The sequence below is a fragment of the Trichomycterus rosablanca genome, chromosome 7 (assembly GCF_030014385.1).
Source record: "Trichomycterus rosablanca isolate fTriRos1 chromosome 7, fTriRos1.hap1, whole genome shotgun sequence".
Lineage (NCBI taxonomy): Eukaryota > Metazoa > Chordata > Actinopteri > Siluriformes > Trichomycteridae > Trichomycterus > Trichomycterus rosablanca.
The window spans coordinates 35,785,863-35,805,211 of NC_085994.1; the positions used below are offsets into that span (position 1 = coordinate 35,785,863).

General features: G+C 36.9%; 2 protein-coding genes across 2 annotated transcripts in view; one reads left to right on the plus strand and one right to left on the minus strand.

Moving 5' to 3' along the window:
• Nucleotides 1–258: 258 nt before the first annotated feature.
• LOC134318408 (rho-related BTB domain-containing protein 2-like) overlaps nucleotides 259–19,349 on the plus strand; it is a 131,389-nt gene continuing 112,298 nt past the window's right edge. The window contains exon 1 of the mRNA XM_062999316.1: nucleotides 259–323. The gene's annotated coding sequence lies outside the window, so the exon portion shown is untranslated. The remainder of the gene's footprint in view (nucleotides 324–19,349) is intronic.
• On the minus strand, nucleotides 1,891–5,529 carry nkx2.7 (NK2 transcription factor related 7). The gene is made up of 2 exons (XM_062998651.1): nucleotides 5,229–5,529; nucleotides 1,891–2,477 (listed from the first exon to the last, which is right to left on the minus strand). Exons 1-2 carry the CDS (start codon nucleotides 5,527–5,529, stop codon nucleotides 1,891–1,893), a joined length of 888 nt encoding a protein of 295 aa, XP_062854721.1.

Sequence of the window (19,349 nt, forward strand, 5' to 3'; positions counted from 1 at the left end):
TCAATTTACCCAGTTAGTTTAATTTCCATTAACTCCATTAACTCAGTTAGGGTAATTTCCATTAACTCTATTTACCCAGTTAGTTTAATTTTCATTAACTCAATTTACCCAGTTAGTTTAATTTCCATTAACTCTATTTACCCAGTTAGGTTAATTTCCATTAACTCCATTAACTCAGTTGTTTATTATTTTCCTAACCCAGCACTTTGGTTACCATGTCCTGTTGCCAGGGGTTACACGTCCTCGCGGACATTAACGGTCCAGTAGAAATAGCAGTTGGTAGCTAACCGACGGAAGGGGAAATTTGCAGCAGCATATTAAAAGTAAGTGTTTCTAGCTCATTTTAATACTTTAAATGCTCATAAAATTTTAGGTTTGAAATATTACCAACCCTGTGTATAATTCCATAACGGTTTTCAGTTTGCCTGTTCAAGTCATGAACTCAAGTTCCCAGCAGATGCTAATTTTGCTAACTTTAGCCGTAGCTAATGTACCTAGATAAAATATCACTGCAAGCATGAATTAATTGTGAATTGTGGCTTTTTTTTAATAAAAAGCTAGCTAATTACATTTTCAATAGAACAGTATGTTGCCAGTATATCGAACCAAAACAAGCTAAGCTGTCAAACGCGATTTTAGAAGCTAGTAAAGTTTACTTCAGTTAGCAAGCTACAGCTAAGATGTAAATTTACCTCAGGGAAACGTTTGCGGCCTGGAAGAAAGAGGGTTAAATACAATAAACTGAGCTTTTAACAACATTACTATTATTTATTTGCAGTCTTTGTAATCATAATTTATGTAAAAAATTCAGTCACTGTTAAGTACTAAACTTTTTATCTATTGGTTCACTATTTATGAGGCGACAAGCGACATACAGTATATTTAAAGGAAAAAAGTAAAATGCGCATGTTTTTTTTTTTTACCATGTTGCTTTTTATTAAGTTTGTTTATCATTTATTTTATGTTTTATTCTCGCTGTATCCTGGTCAGTGTCGCGGTAGGTAAGGTGTCCTTGGAATTACAGGTCGCAATGCGGTAACACACCCCAAACAGAGCGCCAGTTCATCATGAAGTTAATACTAGAAAATACTATAAAATGACTTTTTGTCAAAACAATTTGACCATGGAGCTTACAAAATATCGTTTTGTTTAATATTGTTATGTAAAATCAGCACAATTAAATCACGCAGTATGTAAAAACGAGTGGTTTTTTCGGTTAAAAAGGAAAAGCAAATGTAAATGTGAATGTACATTCCTGTCACTGTTGAACGTGAAACATCATGGAGTTCGTTTTCTTGACTTAAACTGTGTAGTTTAAATTGAACCCAAAATGTGTAGAATTGCTGATTGTAAAAAGAAAAAAAAATGAAAAGAAAAATGAAAGTTGTAGCCTAGAGCTTAAGGCACAGGACTAGTAATCGAAAGGTCGCTGGTTCAAGCCCCATCACTGCCAGGTTACCACCGTTGGGCCCTTAAGTAAGGCCCTTAACCCTCAATTGCTTAGACTGTTACTTTCACAGTTCTGTAAGTCGCTTTGGATAAAAGTGTCTGCTAAATGCCAAACATGTAAATGAAAAGGCGATGAACAATTGTTATAGCTTAACTGAACCAAATGAATCAATAACTCCAGTCAGGAATTACTCAAGTGTAACACAAAGCCCTAATGCAGACCGGCTGTGCTATAATTATCAGATAAATCACGTGCTTATTCATTCTGGATCAATAATTACACTTTTAGTAAACTTTACATAATACTCGAACAAAGTACATGCTATTCCAGCACTGAGAGATTTTGCTATATTTGTTCCACCTGATGGAATTTGGGTGACTCAGACCCAGCTCAGTCTATCACACAATGCATTCTCAATACAAGTCTCTTCTCAAGGCTTTTCACCAGGCTCTGATTCCAGGTAATGTGCTCTGAAATGGTCCTTGTTGTCCTAGAGTTCCATCAGGACTTCCAATGGCTAGGTTCATATCGACTATGTGGTTGGGTATTTGCGTTCCGCTGGTGAATGAAGGCATACCGGTGAAATTACATGCGTAAGGGGTATTTCCATAACTGTTGTAATAGTTGTTGTAAGGATACGCGCCCATGGTAACGTTATATGGCGCACCGTGACTTAGACAAGGCTTGCCATCCCGCACCAGCACTGGCACAGCGACCCTGCGCGGCGGAGCCAGCGGATGCCCTGCCAGCTCCAGATTTTTATCCTGCCTCTGCCGCTTGCATTTGTACCTGCGGTTCTGGAACCAGATTTTAACCTGGGTGGAAGTGAGTTTGAGTACTGAGGCGAGCTGTTCTCTCTCCGGAGCGGACAGGTATCGCTGCTGTTTAAAGCGCCGCTCCAGCTCGAACACCTGAGTCTGAGAGAAGAGGACGCGAGGTTTCCTGCGGGAGCGCGGCTTCACTTTGTCCGTCTGAGCGCACACGTCTTTACCATCAGCACCGCTCGAATCCTCAAATTCACATGCACCTGTAAACCAAAACAAAGAGCTTACAATGTACTCCAATTATCAGCATTTTAAACTTTTATAGACTTAATAGTAAGCTTTGCACAACGCTCAGTGGACACCTACTTTATTATAGGCAGATGGGTAATTATTATTATTGTTGTTGTACCCTATTATAATTCTTTGGCGTTCTTGTTGACTACCCACAACTAAATTGACACTGTCCTTCATGACAGCAAGTCTCCACCTGTTGCATTCTTAACATAATCAAAAGAGGTGAAAAGGAACATCCAGTGGTTCCATAAAAGCAGTGGAAGGTTAAATATCTCCCAAAGCCCATGGAATGTCAGATAATAAAAAAGAGTGTTTTACATGGGGCCCAGAGCATTATTTATCCCAAGGGGCGTGTCAAATTTTATTTAAAATGAATTTTGCAACAGAATTCGTTAAACCAGTGAAACAAAGGTTCAAACAGACAGTCCTGTATGTGCTAACTAATCCATATATGTGGTAAAAAAAAATTGAACCAGTTTAGAAGAAGTTTTGAACCATCTCAGTCTACAAAATCTGTAGTGTCAGTGCATAGCTTTTTGAGATCTGGGTGACTGGGTGAGCTGAAAAACAAATAGCAAAACAATTTCTAAGCTGAATTGTGTTTATATGCTGCTTTAATTGATGGGCACACAAAGTACACATACACAAAGTAGTATGTCTGTTCTATTATTCTGTGGTGTCAGATGAGTCCAAATGAGTAGCAAATCCAACCCAGCAACTCTGAATCATAGTTAATATTGTTGGCTTTGGTGGTTTACATTAGCAGAAAACCTGCATAATGTGGAGTACTATTCTCTGTATTAGCAATGCTCTTCTTTAAAGAATCTGTAATTGTAATGGACATTTAAGCCTGCAACCTCATTCAGCTGTGTTCTTTGCATCCATGCTATATATAAACAGTGCATTACTGTAAAAACAATTACAGTGTACTCCAGTAATGTAAAAAAAATATTTGCAATATATATATTTGGACAAAAATAGTTTTGTTTGATTTTAAACAAACCCTGCTATCTATACCCTACTATATTGAGTCATACTAAATAGAAACACAAATAGACTGCAATATATAAAATGTCCATTTTCATTTATACTATTTTTCTAGTTCATGCCAAGCTTAAAGTTTTGGGATTTCTATTATTAATAAATTATATGTGTTAGTTTTATTTCAGCAAAGTCTAATAGAAGCTATTAAATTCATGTCTAGTTTAGCATATTTTTGTACAAAATGTATTGTGCATTTATTTATTTAGTCGTTTGTTTTGATTAATTGTTATTGTTTGCAACATTCTTGCTTATGGCCCCCCAAAACGCTAGAGCCAACCTGGTAAAAGTTTAATTTGATCATATATTATGCATTAACAATAAAGATTTTAAAGGCTGGTTTATAGGTTAACAAACATTTTTGCAACTTTGATGCACTTAGTATTACCTAGTTAAACACCTAGTTAAACACCCACAGATGCATGTTCTTAAATATTAAAGGTATCCTGGCTACGTCTCAACTTTTTTTGTTTGTTTGTCTAAAAGTCTCATGACTTTTTAACTATTCATTAACATTAAAAGAACAAAAATAATATTTCTCACAGTTTCTTTTCATATATTTAAATAAAGACTTATAAAAAGAAATAAATCAGAATTAAGACATGTAATTGAGTAACCTAAATTAATGTAAATAATCTTTTGATAAAAATGCATGTTTCTTCTTTCTGTGTGACTAGTGCTGTGTATTTTTTTTTAATGTTATTTTAAAATCATAAGAATTCTCCAAGAGCTTTTTTGGGGTAAATAACCAGACATTTAAAAACATAGTACAAGTCTCAAAGATATTTCTGGCAGTGTCACTGTGTTCGTTAAATCACCTACGAAAAGAATAATTTTATATAATTATATACAATTATTCAATGCAAACAAGACTTTAAAACTCCAACCCATGGGCAAAATAAAATTCTGGATGAATAACTTATCAGTGAGCAATTCGGAATTGCATCAAGCACCTGGTATCACTTTCATGGAGTGCTGCAAAAGCTATACATACTGTGCCCGTACCAACATGGACTATTTAAGCATTGGTAGGTCTGTTGTGTCAACTCAGCATTTTTAATTATCACTGTGAGAATTGTATTTAAATTATAAATAATTATGTCAGTAGCAAAACATAAATAAACAACTGTCATTTGCCAAAGCAGAAATATAAACAGGTGATTAGCAAGACTCGTTTAAACTGAATTCACATTTTGTTCTAATTTAATTTTATAGGTTTAGTGCTGGAACTAATGGATGCTCATGCTTTCAAACATCTTATTACAGTAGTTTAATTATCTTACAAGATACATTAACATAATTGAGAGCTAACGTAAGCTATTAAGCTAAACCACTTGTCAACCTACATGCCTTGTTCGTTCAGAAATAGTGTTAAAATGTTGAAGTACATTATAAATTATTTTAAATATGAAAAAATTGAACAATCGTTTTCACGTCTTTTGGTTGTTTTCCTTCTAGTCCAAATAATTAAAGAAACGTGTAGGCCTCTTTTAGGTCTGCATCTCAATCCCAATGGGCTATGCTACCGGGTGTCAATCCAAAAATATTTACTTAGCTCATTAAAATGAGCCAACTGGATAGTACAAAAAAACTCTTAAAAGCAATTTCTGATAATGCCCCGACACTATATCCCCACATTCTAATGTCCACTGTATTCTATTAATCTTTTTAAAACGTACCTGAGTTAGAGTTTTGATGATCCCTGTCTTCTTCTGTGGGAGATCCACAGGACCCAAAATCATCCGCACTGAGGGCGCATTTCACCTGCTCTCCCGGACTAAAGCCAGGTTTCTCAGGGCTGTAGAGCAGCTCCAGACTCCTGCTAAGCGCGCTGTGCATGCACTGAAACTGCAGAGACTGTAACGGAGTTGCATCTGGCTCAGGACTGGAAAAGCCTTGCTGGTTATACACATGCTGCTGTTCCAGTTTTAAGATATCCTTTACCGAAAAAGGTGTTGTAGTTACCGGGCTGGCAAGCATGGCGCGCAGTCTGGATTTTTCTTTCAATAGTTTAGTTTTTGTGCAAAATCGTCAAGCGTAATTGCGCCAATTTCACCGCAGCCGTGCTTTAAAAAGTTGGTTGTTAGTCTCCGCTTTTACCTCATGAGCCACATTAGATCTATAGTGAAGGGTTGTACTCTCTTAGATAACACTTCCTCTAAGTGTCATTAGCTACTTCTCAAAGCTTGAGGAAGGAAGTTCAGTCTTATGTCGGCGTGGATCCTGATGGTGACGCCTCCCATGCAGCAGCGCGTAACACTGATTCACCACTATCGCAATGCAGAGTGGATTGTGGTTGGAAGTGTATCGATGCATGTCAGTGTAACTGTACCCTCCCCTACCGCCAACCAAATGAGTTACGCATCAGTAGCGCATTAAACAATCATAACATATTACAAGTCACTTAGATTTCTCTTAATGGGGATCACAGGGCAGTTGTAGTCTAGCAGTTAAGGTACTGGACTAGTAATCAAAAGATTACTGGTTCAAGCCCCACTACTGCCAGATTGCCACTGTCGGGCCCTTGAGCAAGGTCCCTAACCCTTAATTGCATAGACAGTAAACTGTCACATTACTTTAAGTCGCTTTGGATGAAAGCGTCTGCTAAGTGCCAAAAATATAATTCGGGGCTGGCTACTTGTAAAAAAGCGAATTTAGTGAATTCAGAGACCCAAGTGTATAGACAATGCATGGGATTCATTAGCATAAACGGAAAAAAATTGACGCGCGCTTTACTGCATGATAGAAACAATTATGTCACTGGTCTGTGTGTCTTTGGTGCATATTTGTAATTTTAAAAAGAAATAATGCAGTTATTTAAAAGCTTTGGCATCAAACAATATATTCGAATTTTGAAAAAATACGGCCCTAATTGTTCCTTTACATTTTTTAAATAATAAAAACATATAAACTAATATTCTCTCAAAATAATATAAACCATAAACCAAATGACAGCACGCAGCACTCAGTAACTTAGAAATCTGATAACGAGCTGATCATTTTAACACCATCTTACACAATAAACATTTATAAAAACAACTTTTTTAATTGGAACTATTTTTCCAGCATAAACACTACAGACCATTCACAGCGCTGTTATTTATTTATTATTTTTTTTTACTTTTGCAAGGCTTAGTATTGTTGTCAAACAATTTTTGTGTATAAAAGTAACGCAATTATTCGCTCGTTTCGGAAACACTTTTACAGTTTAGGCATATCTTTATATTAAGTTGTTTAACGCGTTAACAGACCCAAAAATTATTTCTATAGGACCTATAGCTATAGTAATTAAACTCTGCTAACTAATATATTCACACCAAAAAATAATCTCTTTTATAAAGAAATGAATCATTTATTGATTTATTTTGGATGTCCATTAAAAAAGTTTTTTTTTAATGGAATCAATCGTGGTTCTTTCTTTTTGCAATGCAAGGTTGACGATTATTTTTGCATGTTTTTCAAGACTAACATTTTTGTGCCACTAAGCTGTTTTAAAAGAAACATCTAGGCTAAATGCGTCTAGAACTATGGTTTCAGAATGTTTTCAGAAAGTTAAACCGATAATGCTGTGAAAAGAAAGTGGGAAAAGATTTATAAAACCATCATTTGATAAGAAAAAAAATCATAACAATCAATTTAATCTTTTTTTTTCAAAATTATGTAGCGAATTAAAATGTAGGACAATTACGAACTTTAAAACCAATTTACTTTAATCTCATACTTAAAAAATGGCTAGATCCCTAAATCTTCACATTCTTACAGCAGATACATGCCATAAAAAGCGATATGTTTTAGAAGGTTCTTCTAGTACATATCCAAATTAAATATATTTATAAGTTGTCCATATGATACAGTAAGCTTTGGCTAATTTATCAATGTATTTGGCTTTACATAACATAAATTGTTGTGTCTTATTTTTAACATTTTAATGTTTAAAAGCAGTTAAACAACCCCTGCGTTTTTTGTTGTTGTGTATATAAAGCGTGAGACACTCTCAAACCCTTTACAAGCGTAAAAGACTTTATATAACTGGACAACTTATCTAAATAGCTCGTTTCCCTTAATGCAATATTCATTAGTTTGGTTAGTGAGGCTGCTTTGCCACTCGAGATGAAGCTGCTAAAGTTATGTTGTGTAATTGGCCGGTAATTGGGTTAGGGTTAGGGTAAACGATAAGGTGGGTGACGCCGAGCAGAGTCGGTGTGTCCGTCCAGTGCGTCTATTAGCGCTGTAGTAGTGACCAGTGAGCACAACAAACAGAAACCCAACACCCGATGTTGTCGCTCAAGAGGCCGCGGCGCCAAACTCCGCAATGCTTGGCTGAGGTTCAGACGTCCAGACCCTTTATCCCCCCTTTAATGATCATCCGCACACAGACAAGCGCGTGCATCGTGTGTGTGTGTGTGTTTATGTGTGTGTGTTTATGTGTGTGTGTGTTTATGTGTGTGTGTGTGTGTGTGTGCTCGAGTGCGCGCGCATGGTGTTAAGGTTGCTGTTGAACGTGCAGAAGCATTCCTAAACCACGAGGATGATGCTGTTTTTGATGTTAATGAATCTGTTAGGCACCCACAACTGGGTACAAATGAGGATCTTTTGGTACTGCTTACTGAATTATTAATTAATTTTTTTCTCTTAATTCTATTGTTCCACCTTTTGACATAGCCTATACGTTATTTATACCTTTGGTTCCTTTAATCTGCTTTGAGACCATTAAGGGGTTATACAAGCAGACGTGTGGAAATGTCTTCTGTTATTATGAACTTGTACATATTGTGGAAATGTTTGCAGGGACATTTATTGCGAGTGATAAAGCAAAACACTTTTAAATGTATTGTTTATGTGCAGACATGTATCTAGCCTGTATACATTTATTATGGAACATATGCCAACACCTTATGTGCAGAGACTGTGCAGCGTTATTAAAACAGTAACAATGATTTATTCGTACATTCATTCGTATTAATTCTGTTGAGTTATTGATCTGTTGATCTGTTGTAATTATTTTATAGAAATACTTTAAAACAAACAAACAAAAGAATAACTTTGTCACTTCATATGCCTCTTAATAATGAATGAAAAAAAACACCGGAAATGTTATTGTGAATTATTGTAGGGAAATGTAGGGAAATAAATTGCTTATAAAGAAGACACGTTTCGTTGTTGCCCAATACAGAATGCTCAGCGTTCAGAGTTTTTTACGAAGAATTATTTATTAACATAAAGAAGCATTAAAAAATTAATAGATGCATATTATTATTATTATTATTATTATTATTATTATTATACCAGAGGGGGTTCTGTCTGGGGGTTTCCCCCTTAACTGTTATATATTATGTAATTAATTTTTCTTAATTTTGTAGGGTAAATAATTTAAAGGTGTAAAGTTTAAACAATAACCTTAAATCGGTTTACATGTATTTTTTGTGGTTAAAATGTCCGTTTTGGTTGGACATCAAGCAGTAAGCGTTGTTGTATGTGGTATAGGGCTTTTCGTAAACATCTTCACAGTGAAACAGACACAGTTCACGTGTTCACGTGTGCTTACTGTCCTTTTCCTTGTAAGGTGTTTGGCTGCTAAGAGGCGCTGTTAAATCAGATTTACAGCGCCAGCCGCAGTGTTTGACATTCCCTTCGGGTGCTTATGTATGTGTCACCAAATCATTCATGGTGCGCATATGATTTGACACAGTTTTTACACCGGATGCCCTTCCTGAAACAACCATCCTTATAGCAAGGCTTGGTCTTGCGTTCAAGCCTTCACACCTTCACCAGCTCAGTAGGTGCACTGGCAGTTTTACTCCAATAGCTAGGCTGTTTAGCAATTCTGCACATCAGACAAATCATCTCTGCAGATATCTGTATCAATGATTTGTAAATGTATAGTTTATATAAAATAATGAATTCAATGAATAAACTATATTGCAGTATAAAGTTTTAAGGGCCCTTCAGACTTTGTGGAGGCCATAGTGACATATTAAAATGGCACACATTAAAAGATCTCAACACTTAAGTTTTTTTTATTATTATTATGGTTCTTCATAACTCTTGCCTTGAAAAGATCCATTTCATAATCTGTTTTAAGTCTGTACAATTATGTCATGCAGTAGGAAAAAAACTGTACAATCTGTACATAATCTGTACATACAAAACACAGTGACAGTATTAGTATATTTTTATTTTTCAGAAATAATATTGAGAATAGATCCATTGCATTGCAGTCCATTGCATTTGGACGTTGTCATTTCTTTTACAGAGATAATGACTGTTAATTGTTCATTCCTGCCAAGGTGTCGTTTGAGGTCTTTAAGTGTGAAAATTGTAGATACATGAACAAAATGAAACCAGTGTCTCAGCCTCTAAGCTAAACTGGTGGACTTGATATTACAAAGCGGTGTAACACAAGTAGGCAGTTTAGTAACGAGCCATAATTAATCATACAGTAAAATAGGGCACTGATGAGCGTTGAAAGAAGATCTTCACCTCCAAGCCCTCTTTTTAAAAACAACTTGCCACCGCAAAGCCTCGTGAAAAATGACATTTGAGATTCTAACTGTCCTTATGGAGCTTTATGTAATTTCATACAGTAGCCTACAGGCTCAGCAGTATAGGCATGGTTGGTACATTTGATTGACATGACTCCCTACAATGAGGAGGGGGTTTCAGGACACTCTAGCAGAAATCAGATAAGCATGCATCCCCCCCCACTGCTCTTTATTGTTGATACAGTGTATCACAAAAGTGAGTACACCCCTCACATTTCTGCAGATATTTAAGTATATCTTTTCATGGGACAACACTGACAAAATGACACTTTGACACAATGAAAAGTAGTCTGTGTGCAGCTTATATAACAGTGTAAATTTATTCTTCCCTCAAAATAACTCAATATACAGCCATTAATGTCTAAACCACCGGCAACAAAAGTGAGTACACCCCTTAGTGAAAGTTCCTGAAGTGTCAATATTTTGTGTGGCCACCATTATTTCCCAGAACTGCCTTAACTCTCCTGGGCATGGAGTTTACCCGAGCTTCACAGGTTGCCACTGGAATGCTTTTCCACTCCTCCATGACGACATCACGGAGCTGGCGGATATTCGAGACTTTGCGCTCCTCCACCTTCCGCTTGAGGATGCCCCAAAGATGTTCTATTGGGTTTAGGTCTGGAGACATGCTTGGCCAGTCCATCACCTTTACCCTCAGCCTCTTCAATAAAGCAGTGGTCGTCTTAGAGGTGTGTTTGGGGTCATTATCATGCTGGAACACTGCCCTGCGACCCAGTTTCCGGAGGAAGGGGATCATGCTCTGCTTCAGTATTTCACAGTACATATTGGAGTTCATGCGTCCCTCAATGAAATGTAACTCCCCAACACCTGCTGCACTCATGCAGCCCCAGACCATGGCATTCCCACCACCATGCTTGACTGTAGGCATGACACACTTATCTTTGTACTCCTCACCTGATTGCCGCCACACATGCTTGAGAACATCTGAACCAAACAAATTAATCTTGGTCTTATCAGACCATAGGACATGGTTCCAGTAATCCATGTCCTTTGTTGACATGTCTTCAGCAAACTGTTTGCAGGCTTTCTTGTGTAGAGACTTCAGAAGAGGCTTCCTTCTGGGGTGACAGCCATGCAGACCAATTTGATGTAGTGTGCGGCGTATGGTCTGAGCACTGACAGGCTGACCCCCCACCTTTTCAATCTCTGCAGCAATGCTGACAGCACTCCTGCGCCTATCTTTCAAAGACAGCAGTTGGATATGACGCTGAGCACGTGCACTCAGCTTCTTTGGACGACCAACGCGAGGTCTGTTCTGAGTGGACCCTGCTCTTTTAAAACGCTGGATGATCTTGGCCACTGTGCTGCAGCTCAGTTTCAGGGTGTTGGCAATCTTCTTGTAGCCTTGGCCATCTTCATGTAGCGCAACAATTCGTCTTTTAAGATCCTCAGAGAGTTCTTTGCCATGAGGTGCCATGTTGGAACTTTCAGTGACCAGTATGAGAGAGTGTGAGAGCTGTACTACTAAATTGAACACACCTGCTCCCTATGCACACCTGAGACCTAGTAACACTAACAAATCACATGACATTTTGGAGGGAAAATGACAAGCAGTGCTCAGTTTGGACATTTAGGGGTGTAGTCTCTTAGTGGTGTACTGACTTTTGTTGCCGGTGGTTTAGACATTAATGGCTGTATATTGAGTTATTTTGAGGGAAGAATAAATTTACACTGTTATATAAGCTGCACACAGACTACTTTTCATTGTGTCAAAGTGTCATTTTGTCAGTGTTGTCCCATGAAAAGACATACTTAAATATCTGCAGAAATGTGAGGGGTGTACTCACTTTTGTGATACACTGTACATACCAAATTTTTAAGTTTGTGGTGGCACATATAGAATTAAAATCAATGTCCTGGGCCAGTTTTTTGGCATAAATAGTATAGACCACCATCTTGAGGGGTATCCATATTGGTGAGTCATTGTGCCATTTAGTAAACATGACATTCTGAATAAAACTATAGAACAGGAGTATGAGTGAACACATCCCTAGATGCACTGACTATATGAAGTGTTAAACTGGATTTGCGAAAAAGTAGTATTTAAAAAGATAACAGGGAATCTGCCTCTGGATTGCAACAAGAAATAAAACAGGAGGTGCCTGCTGTCATCTTCATAATCCAATATCATGACTAACATAATCCAATATCCCGATTATTATTTTCTTTATCCTAAGCATGGTCATGGCGGGTCTGGTTTTATTAGGAAACACTGGGTGCAAAGCAAGAACACACTGGACGAGTGCAAGTACATGGCAGGCCTTTAGCCATCCCACTAGACATAGTCGATCGTGTCTGTGTAGACTCCTGGCTGGCTGATGGCTTGGTGGTGGACTAGCATAATATATCACAGAGTCACCTGAGCGACCATTATTATTATTATCTTTATCATAATCATCACCATAATCAATGTTACACCTTACACCCTCTACCCATTAAAAGTCTCTAGTCTGCAGCTTTGCCTTTGTGACTGTTGTGTATGTGGGGGTGTAGGGCAGGAAAGTGAAATTAAAAAAGTAAATACAGATTTAGAGTAGTCAGTGTTTCTGGGTAGCCTCCTGACTAATTTCATCCTACTAATGGCACTGAACTTACTGTCCCTTAACAACCTCATACAAATGCAACAACATTGTTGTAAAAACTGGAAGAAGTGCATAATGGTTGTTTATCTTATTGCTCATTCCAGAGTTGTAGAACAACTTTAGTATGATATTTACCAGGTGTGATTGATGCATGGCAAGTGTGTATCAAGATATGCTTATGCCCCAGGTGTTAGCAAAATGATAGTGCTGTACATATTAATCTAATGATGTATGTTGTGTAATGTTACCCCTACAGGCCAAAAGAAAAAAAACGTGAGGCTTTAGATCTTTAAGCTAAATGTAGGCTTTACAACGCATCTTTACATTTTTTTTTATCTCTTGCATGTTCATTTTAGTAGTGTATAAATAAAGCATCATGGTGGATGCAGAGCCCATCTTAAAAACACAAGTTACAAGTTAAAAATGCATCCCTGACAGGCTTACATCACAGCACATTACACACCTAGTTACTGTTTAAAAGAAACTTTCACCTTGGGGGATTTTAGAGTAGGCAATCATCTTACTGTGTTGCCTTTACATGAATTGTGTGAAATGACATTATGTAACTACACACCTAATAGTAAGATAGTTCAGGCTTCTCAATTATAGTCTTTTAAAGTTAAATAGTTTTAGACATTCAAGTAAAACCCATACAGTTAAAAGTGATAGAAAGGGATATAAGGTTAGTCTTTCGGGTAATATGATTGCATTTCTAGATTTGTCAAATCATACTGTGTCACAACATCAAAATTTTGGGGTCAGTCTATAGGTATCAATTAGAACAATGTATCTGTAAATTCCTGCCTGATTTTAACATTTTCCTGTCATTAAATAATGTGATTGTTATAGATCATTTTTCACAAATACTGTATAAGAACACATTTTATAGATCTTGAAGTGATGTTTCATTGGTGCATTTTTAAGCTCCACTGATTTTTTATCTTGCAGAATTCTGAGCTTCAACTTCAGATCACTACCCTTTATTAGCTGAGCATACTGGGCCATTCTGGAATTATTATTATTATTATTACTGTTGGAATACAGGGCCATGGCAATAATACACAGACTTGCAGTAAGCTTTTAAGCTTTCTTAAATTGAACCTTGCTACTCATAAGTCATGACAAGAGACACCGTATCAATCAAGTACTCAATCAACAATTACATCAAGCCATACAGTAAGCTGAATAATCAGTTTGTTAAGCAATGTAGGCAATACCGTAGCTAAATAGTCTAATGGATAAACAATCCACTTCTAAGATTGTATACTGGGATGTGACAAAAAGCTCATTTAGTGAGTCATAGTACCTGTGTAATGGTAATATGTTGGGCTTTCATAAAATTTCATGCATGCTGGTTAGCTACATTATATTTCCTATATTAAGTATGTGGACACCTAACCATGACCATAACCATGTTGGACATCATTTTCCAAACCATGAACATTAATATAAAGTTCTGAGAGAGCTTTCCTAAGAATTTTGGGCATTAGTCCTTATTCAGTTTAAATTGCATTTGTAAGGTCAAGCACTATTATTGTTCTTCTAGAGTTCCACTGGAGTCACTTCACAAATGTTCTTTGGATTTCCTTTACAGTTCCACTGGAGTCACTTCACATTTAACAAGCCACGCCTTTATGACTTTTTGTTCACTTTTTGCAGAAGGACACAGACATTTTGGAATCGAATAGAGAAACATATAACTATATTATTATTATTATTATTATTATAACTTTATTATATATATTAAACAAACCTGCTAGCATTGAGTGTGGCTGAAACACAAATTCAGTAATTAGAGGATTTGTCCACATACTTAATGCCATAAGTATGGCCCATGTATGTCAAGTATACATTCAGATCACTTGCATGTGACTGCAGTATGCCAGTCAAGGGAGATTTTCCTGTGGCAGTGTCAAGTGGGCGATCCTTTTAACACCATGAGCAATTCATTGTAACCATGATTTTAAGGTCTCATGACCACTAGATGTCCTTAGAAGTCCATATAGAGAGTTTTTCCATCCCATTCAGGATAGAGCGCTGAACACTTTCGGGATAACTGTATATGAATAGATTCTAAATTACATTGCAGTAATGAGCATATTTATTGGTATACCCCCCCAAATCATATGTACAGTAGAATCATGTAAAAATTGTACAAGTGTTTTACCACTGAATAATCATGTTAGTCATGCATCATAATGCTTATAAAATCTAGGCTGTATGAAAGTGATTGTAGTAGCTCAGCTTCAGTTGTCTAAATAAATATTAAACACTTTTCCTAATAATCATAGTACAATGATACTAAGGGTGTGTTCGAAAAGCTAGTGTGCTGTCTACATAGGCAGCATTTTACGTCATCCTGTGCGCGCTCCCGAGAAGGAGGCTGTTAGAAATCCTAGATGCCTTAAAATCCACACTTCTGAGGTATCTTATTATTTCAATGTTATTTTGGCTCAAGAACGAGTGAGCATCGGAAGCTGCCTTAGTGATCAAGACAATCCCAGCATTCATGGCTGACGGGGCGGAGAAACGAATGGAGTTATTTTCAAACGTAAATAAAATATTACTGATTTTTAACTTGTATAAACTTGTACCGAGTGTTTTTTATTTGCAAGTTCGAGCTTGTCAGGAAATTTAACCGTTATCGGTACATGAAGGGAGATGCTATATTGACATTAGCGTGCTGTGCTACCTCAGTTTATTGGTTTTAATGGCGAGATGCTAAATGCTAAACGCGAAATGCTAAACCCGATGGAATCGCTTTCTAAGTAGTGCGTTCGAATAACCTGACTTATAAGTCACTGACTTATTAGAATCCTCTCTACTAAGTCAGCTGCCTATGTAGACAGTAAGACAGCAAGGCAGCTCCCTAGGTTTTCGAACACACCCTAAATGTTGCAGTTTTGCAAGTGGAATTCTTACCCATTCTTGCGAGATATACGACTTCAGTTGCTTCTGTGCTCACCGTGGTCTGATTCTTCTTTTCATGTTGTGCCATATATTATCAACAGAACTGGACTGCAGGTAGCATGACAGTTTTTCGTCAAATGCAGATTTCACCAGATTTTCCACAATATATGGACCACAAAATTGAATACAATACATAGAAAAATGGTCTGAATAATTCAGTCAGAAATAATGTCAATTTTGGTTACATTTTATTTAAAGTGGCATTAAATATTGGTGACATTAAAATGATAATTTTAACATCGTAAATCTTATTTTAGAAACAGCCTATATCAAATGCACTTTGCATTCAGTCCTATTACATGATAATTACATGATAATTACAGGATAATTACAGGATAATTACAGGATTGAAAAAAATGCTGACTAACAATTAAAGCACAACTTCTGCCCAGAAGAGCATGTCCTAGTCTGGCTACAAGATAAAGCTTATATAACACTGCCTCCTGTTGGTGAGCAATGCAGTTTGGCTCAGAATCCAGTGAGCAGTGTTTTCAAAATCTCTGTACTGTGGCAGTGGGAATACAGTCTCTGCCACAAATATGTGCACTTCTGAAAAACAGGCTGTATGGCTTTACAGACACAGAATATGTGGGCTTGATTGGCCTGCCTGCATTATTGGTATGGGGTATTGTAAATGTTAGTGTGCAAATTTAAGACATGAATAAATGCTTTTTATGTAAAGTTTAATGAAGTTATGCATAGTTAGTAAAGTTTTGCAGGCGTTTAAGAACAGTTTGCAGTTTACTTCATTGTCTGTCTCATAAAATCTGTCTTAGACAGGCAGACAGAAAGTGGCAGGGCTGTTTTTCAAGACATGTTAAAGACAACATACACAACCATGCAATACATAAAAATGTCTGTGTAACTCTTGGATCCAACAGTTACCTCTATTATTATGTTTAATTTAGGTTGTAGGACCTCAGAATCTATTGCTTAAGTTAATTTCATAGATTAAGTGACTAATCGTTACAGGCTTAGGTTGAGCTCAGATGCTTGACAGTGTTAGAGAACATGATGTGTCGAAAAAAGCAATTGAGAAGATAAGGTGGGGGTGGCTGGGAAAGAAATCCTCTCTCCAGTTTCAGCAAGATGCCAGAGATAAACAGATAAGAGGACATTATCTCTCAGTGCTGTTCCTCTCTGTCTGCCCCTGCGGCTCGATTCACCCTGCTGCCATGCTGCCAACTCATTCACTCATAGCTCTGTGTGTGTATGTGTGTGTGGCAATAATCCTACTGTGCTTTAGGGAGCAGACAAAAGCGAACATTAGACAATTCATTTGATCATTAGAATGTCCATGGTCTGGTTTCCACATAATTTTGGATGTTGTCAATGGGGTAGGGTTTTTTTCCCCATTTTTTAAAAGTAAGCTACTAACAGTGAGTGAGTGAGTGAGTAAATGGGTAAGTGGTACCCTGAGATGTACAGCTATCCTATTTAGGGTATATTTTCTTGGGTGGCACTGAACCCACTGCAACCCAGATCAGACTTACACAGTTTTTGAAGAAGAAGAAATCAATGATCATTAATAATCATTTCCATATATTATTTAAGCAGTAGCAATAATAACCACATTATTATGAATCATTTGTGGAAGTGAGACTGTTTCTATCATTGTTCTGTCAGAGTAACTATTTCAAACTATTTTACTTCTTTATACAACTTAAAATTCTTGACTTGGCGTTCGTCCTTGTTTTATTTACACTCTGAAATGAACACTCCAGCTGTGTAGCATTGCTAAACTGCTGGGCTTGTCTTATTATAGTCACATTCCCTCTTTTAAATAGATTCATTCTTCTGGAAGGACAGAGGCTGTGAACTTTTGTCTGCATTTTTTGTTTAGTTTTGTACATCTGGGCCCAGTCAGTTATGCAATTTCACAAGACTTAACATAATGTTCTGGCTCAGCTGTTGGTCTGCTGTTAAACAGGCTGATGTGCCAGCGTGGACGTAGAGTGAGGGAGGACAATTATTTAACCCCTTTTTTTGCTTATTAATGATACCACTTTAGTGGTATCCACACACAATTTTCTTTTGACTTTAAACAAAGAAGTCAATATTTTATAAGCCTAGACAAAATATGTTTCAAAATAGAATTGACAGGAGAACTAGTATTCATAAATATATATTATAAACATTTGTATATAGCCGGCATTGTGGCACAGTGGGTAGTGCTGTCGCCTCACAGCAAGAAAGGCCTTCGCCCTGACCAAGATAAAGCAGATAAAAAAGCCAAAAACAGACAATGAAAATCAGCTGGGTCAAACATAACAGCAACCTGAATTAGCAGTTTGGCGGTGTAGGAACTTCTGTAATGTAATTTTATTTTGTGGCATGCCTCACAATTCTGTATTAGTGATTTTAATTAGCGAAAGCTGGTGACTTCTTGGTGAATAGGACTGTTTTGACTGAGTCACAATCATTATCTTACACTCACAATCATAATCATAATCATAATCATCACATCACTTTAAGCACATGGTTGGAAAATGGTGGTCTCTGGCAAATTCATGAAGAAAACCCAATTGCCCTGTCTATTCTTGGGGAAATGCTTATTTGTCTTAAAAAAAAAAACATGTTACATAGTCAAGGAACCTACCTGGTTGTATATGTGATCCACAGCATGTTTTAGTTGAATTATAAGGTGCTGTTGTGAAACAGGCTACTTTTTTACATGACACCCTATACACATATGGTGATATAAAGCTTGCCTGACTGTAGACAGTATCGCTTGTGTTTTAGCAGCTTTTAATTCATGACAGACCATAACTCTTAAGAATAGCAGCATAAAGAGGTTAAGATGCGGTCTGGAGAGTATAAATTATTTCTGCAGAAATAGAGCCTAGTTCTTTCCTTTCCTGATTTAATGAAAATATGTCATTTTGTTAAAACCCTGCCATTACCCAGCCTTTTCTGCTATTAAAAGGCAATCGCTACTGTTTCCTTTTAAGTGAATAATTGTAGAAGTAAAACATGACAGAACCAGTGTTGTACTGCTTACTTCTGTGAGTGTGGAATATGAAAAATCAGCCTGCAGGACTTTTTAAAATTGGCATGAAATTAGTTCTCTCTCCAGTACAAGAGATTCTTCATGGAGCAGAGCACAGTTATTTTATAGTTTGAGCAAGTATGCAAAATGAATTTAAGAAAAGTTTGTTTTTAAAGTCAGCAGTGATACTTTCTTTGACCTCATCAGAACATGGGGCTATTGTAAGTACTGTATATGCCAAATATTTGAACCTATTTACTACTGACCCTCCAGCAGCTCCAAAATCCAAATCATATTTTTCTTTTTGTTTGAACATTATAGCATATCGTGACTATTTGGATGTACCTACCATGTACAGTCAAAATCAAATGATTTCTTATCTATATTTACCACAGGTGTTAATGCTTTTGGAGTTGACAGTATCTTTTAGCAAGGGGCTAAAAGCAGAAATGATAAAGTCAGACATGACACCATATGCCTGATATAATCTTTGTTTATTTTTACACAGTGAAAGACACATAGTTGATGCATTGGAATAATTTTTTTTACCTGTAAGCACAGAAAACCCCTACACACATACTCATCTGTATATGTGCCTGTGTGTATACAATAAAGTGCAAATCAATCACAAAGTTCTATCATGCGTAACATTAGGGAGATTCGAACAAAGTATCAACAAATTCGTCTGCCTGTTTT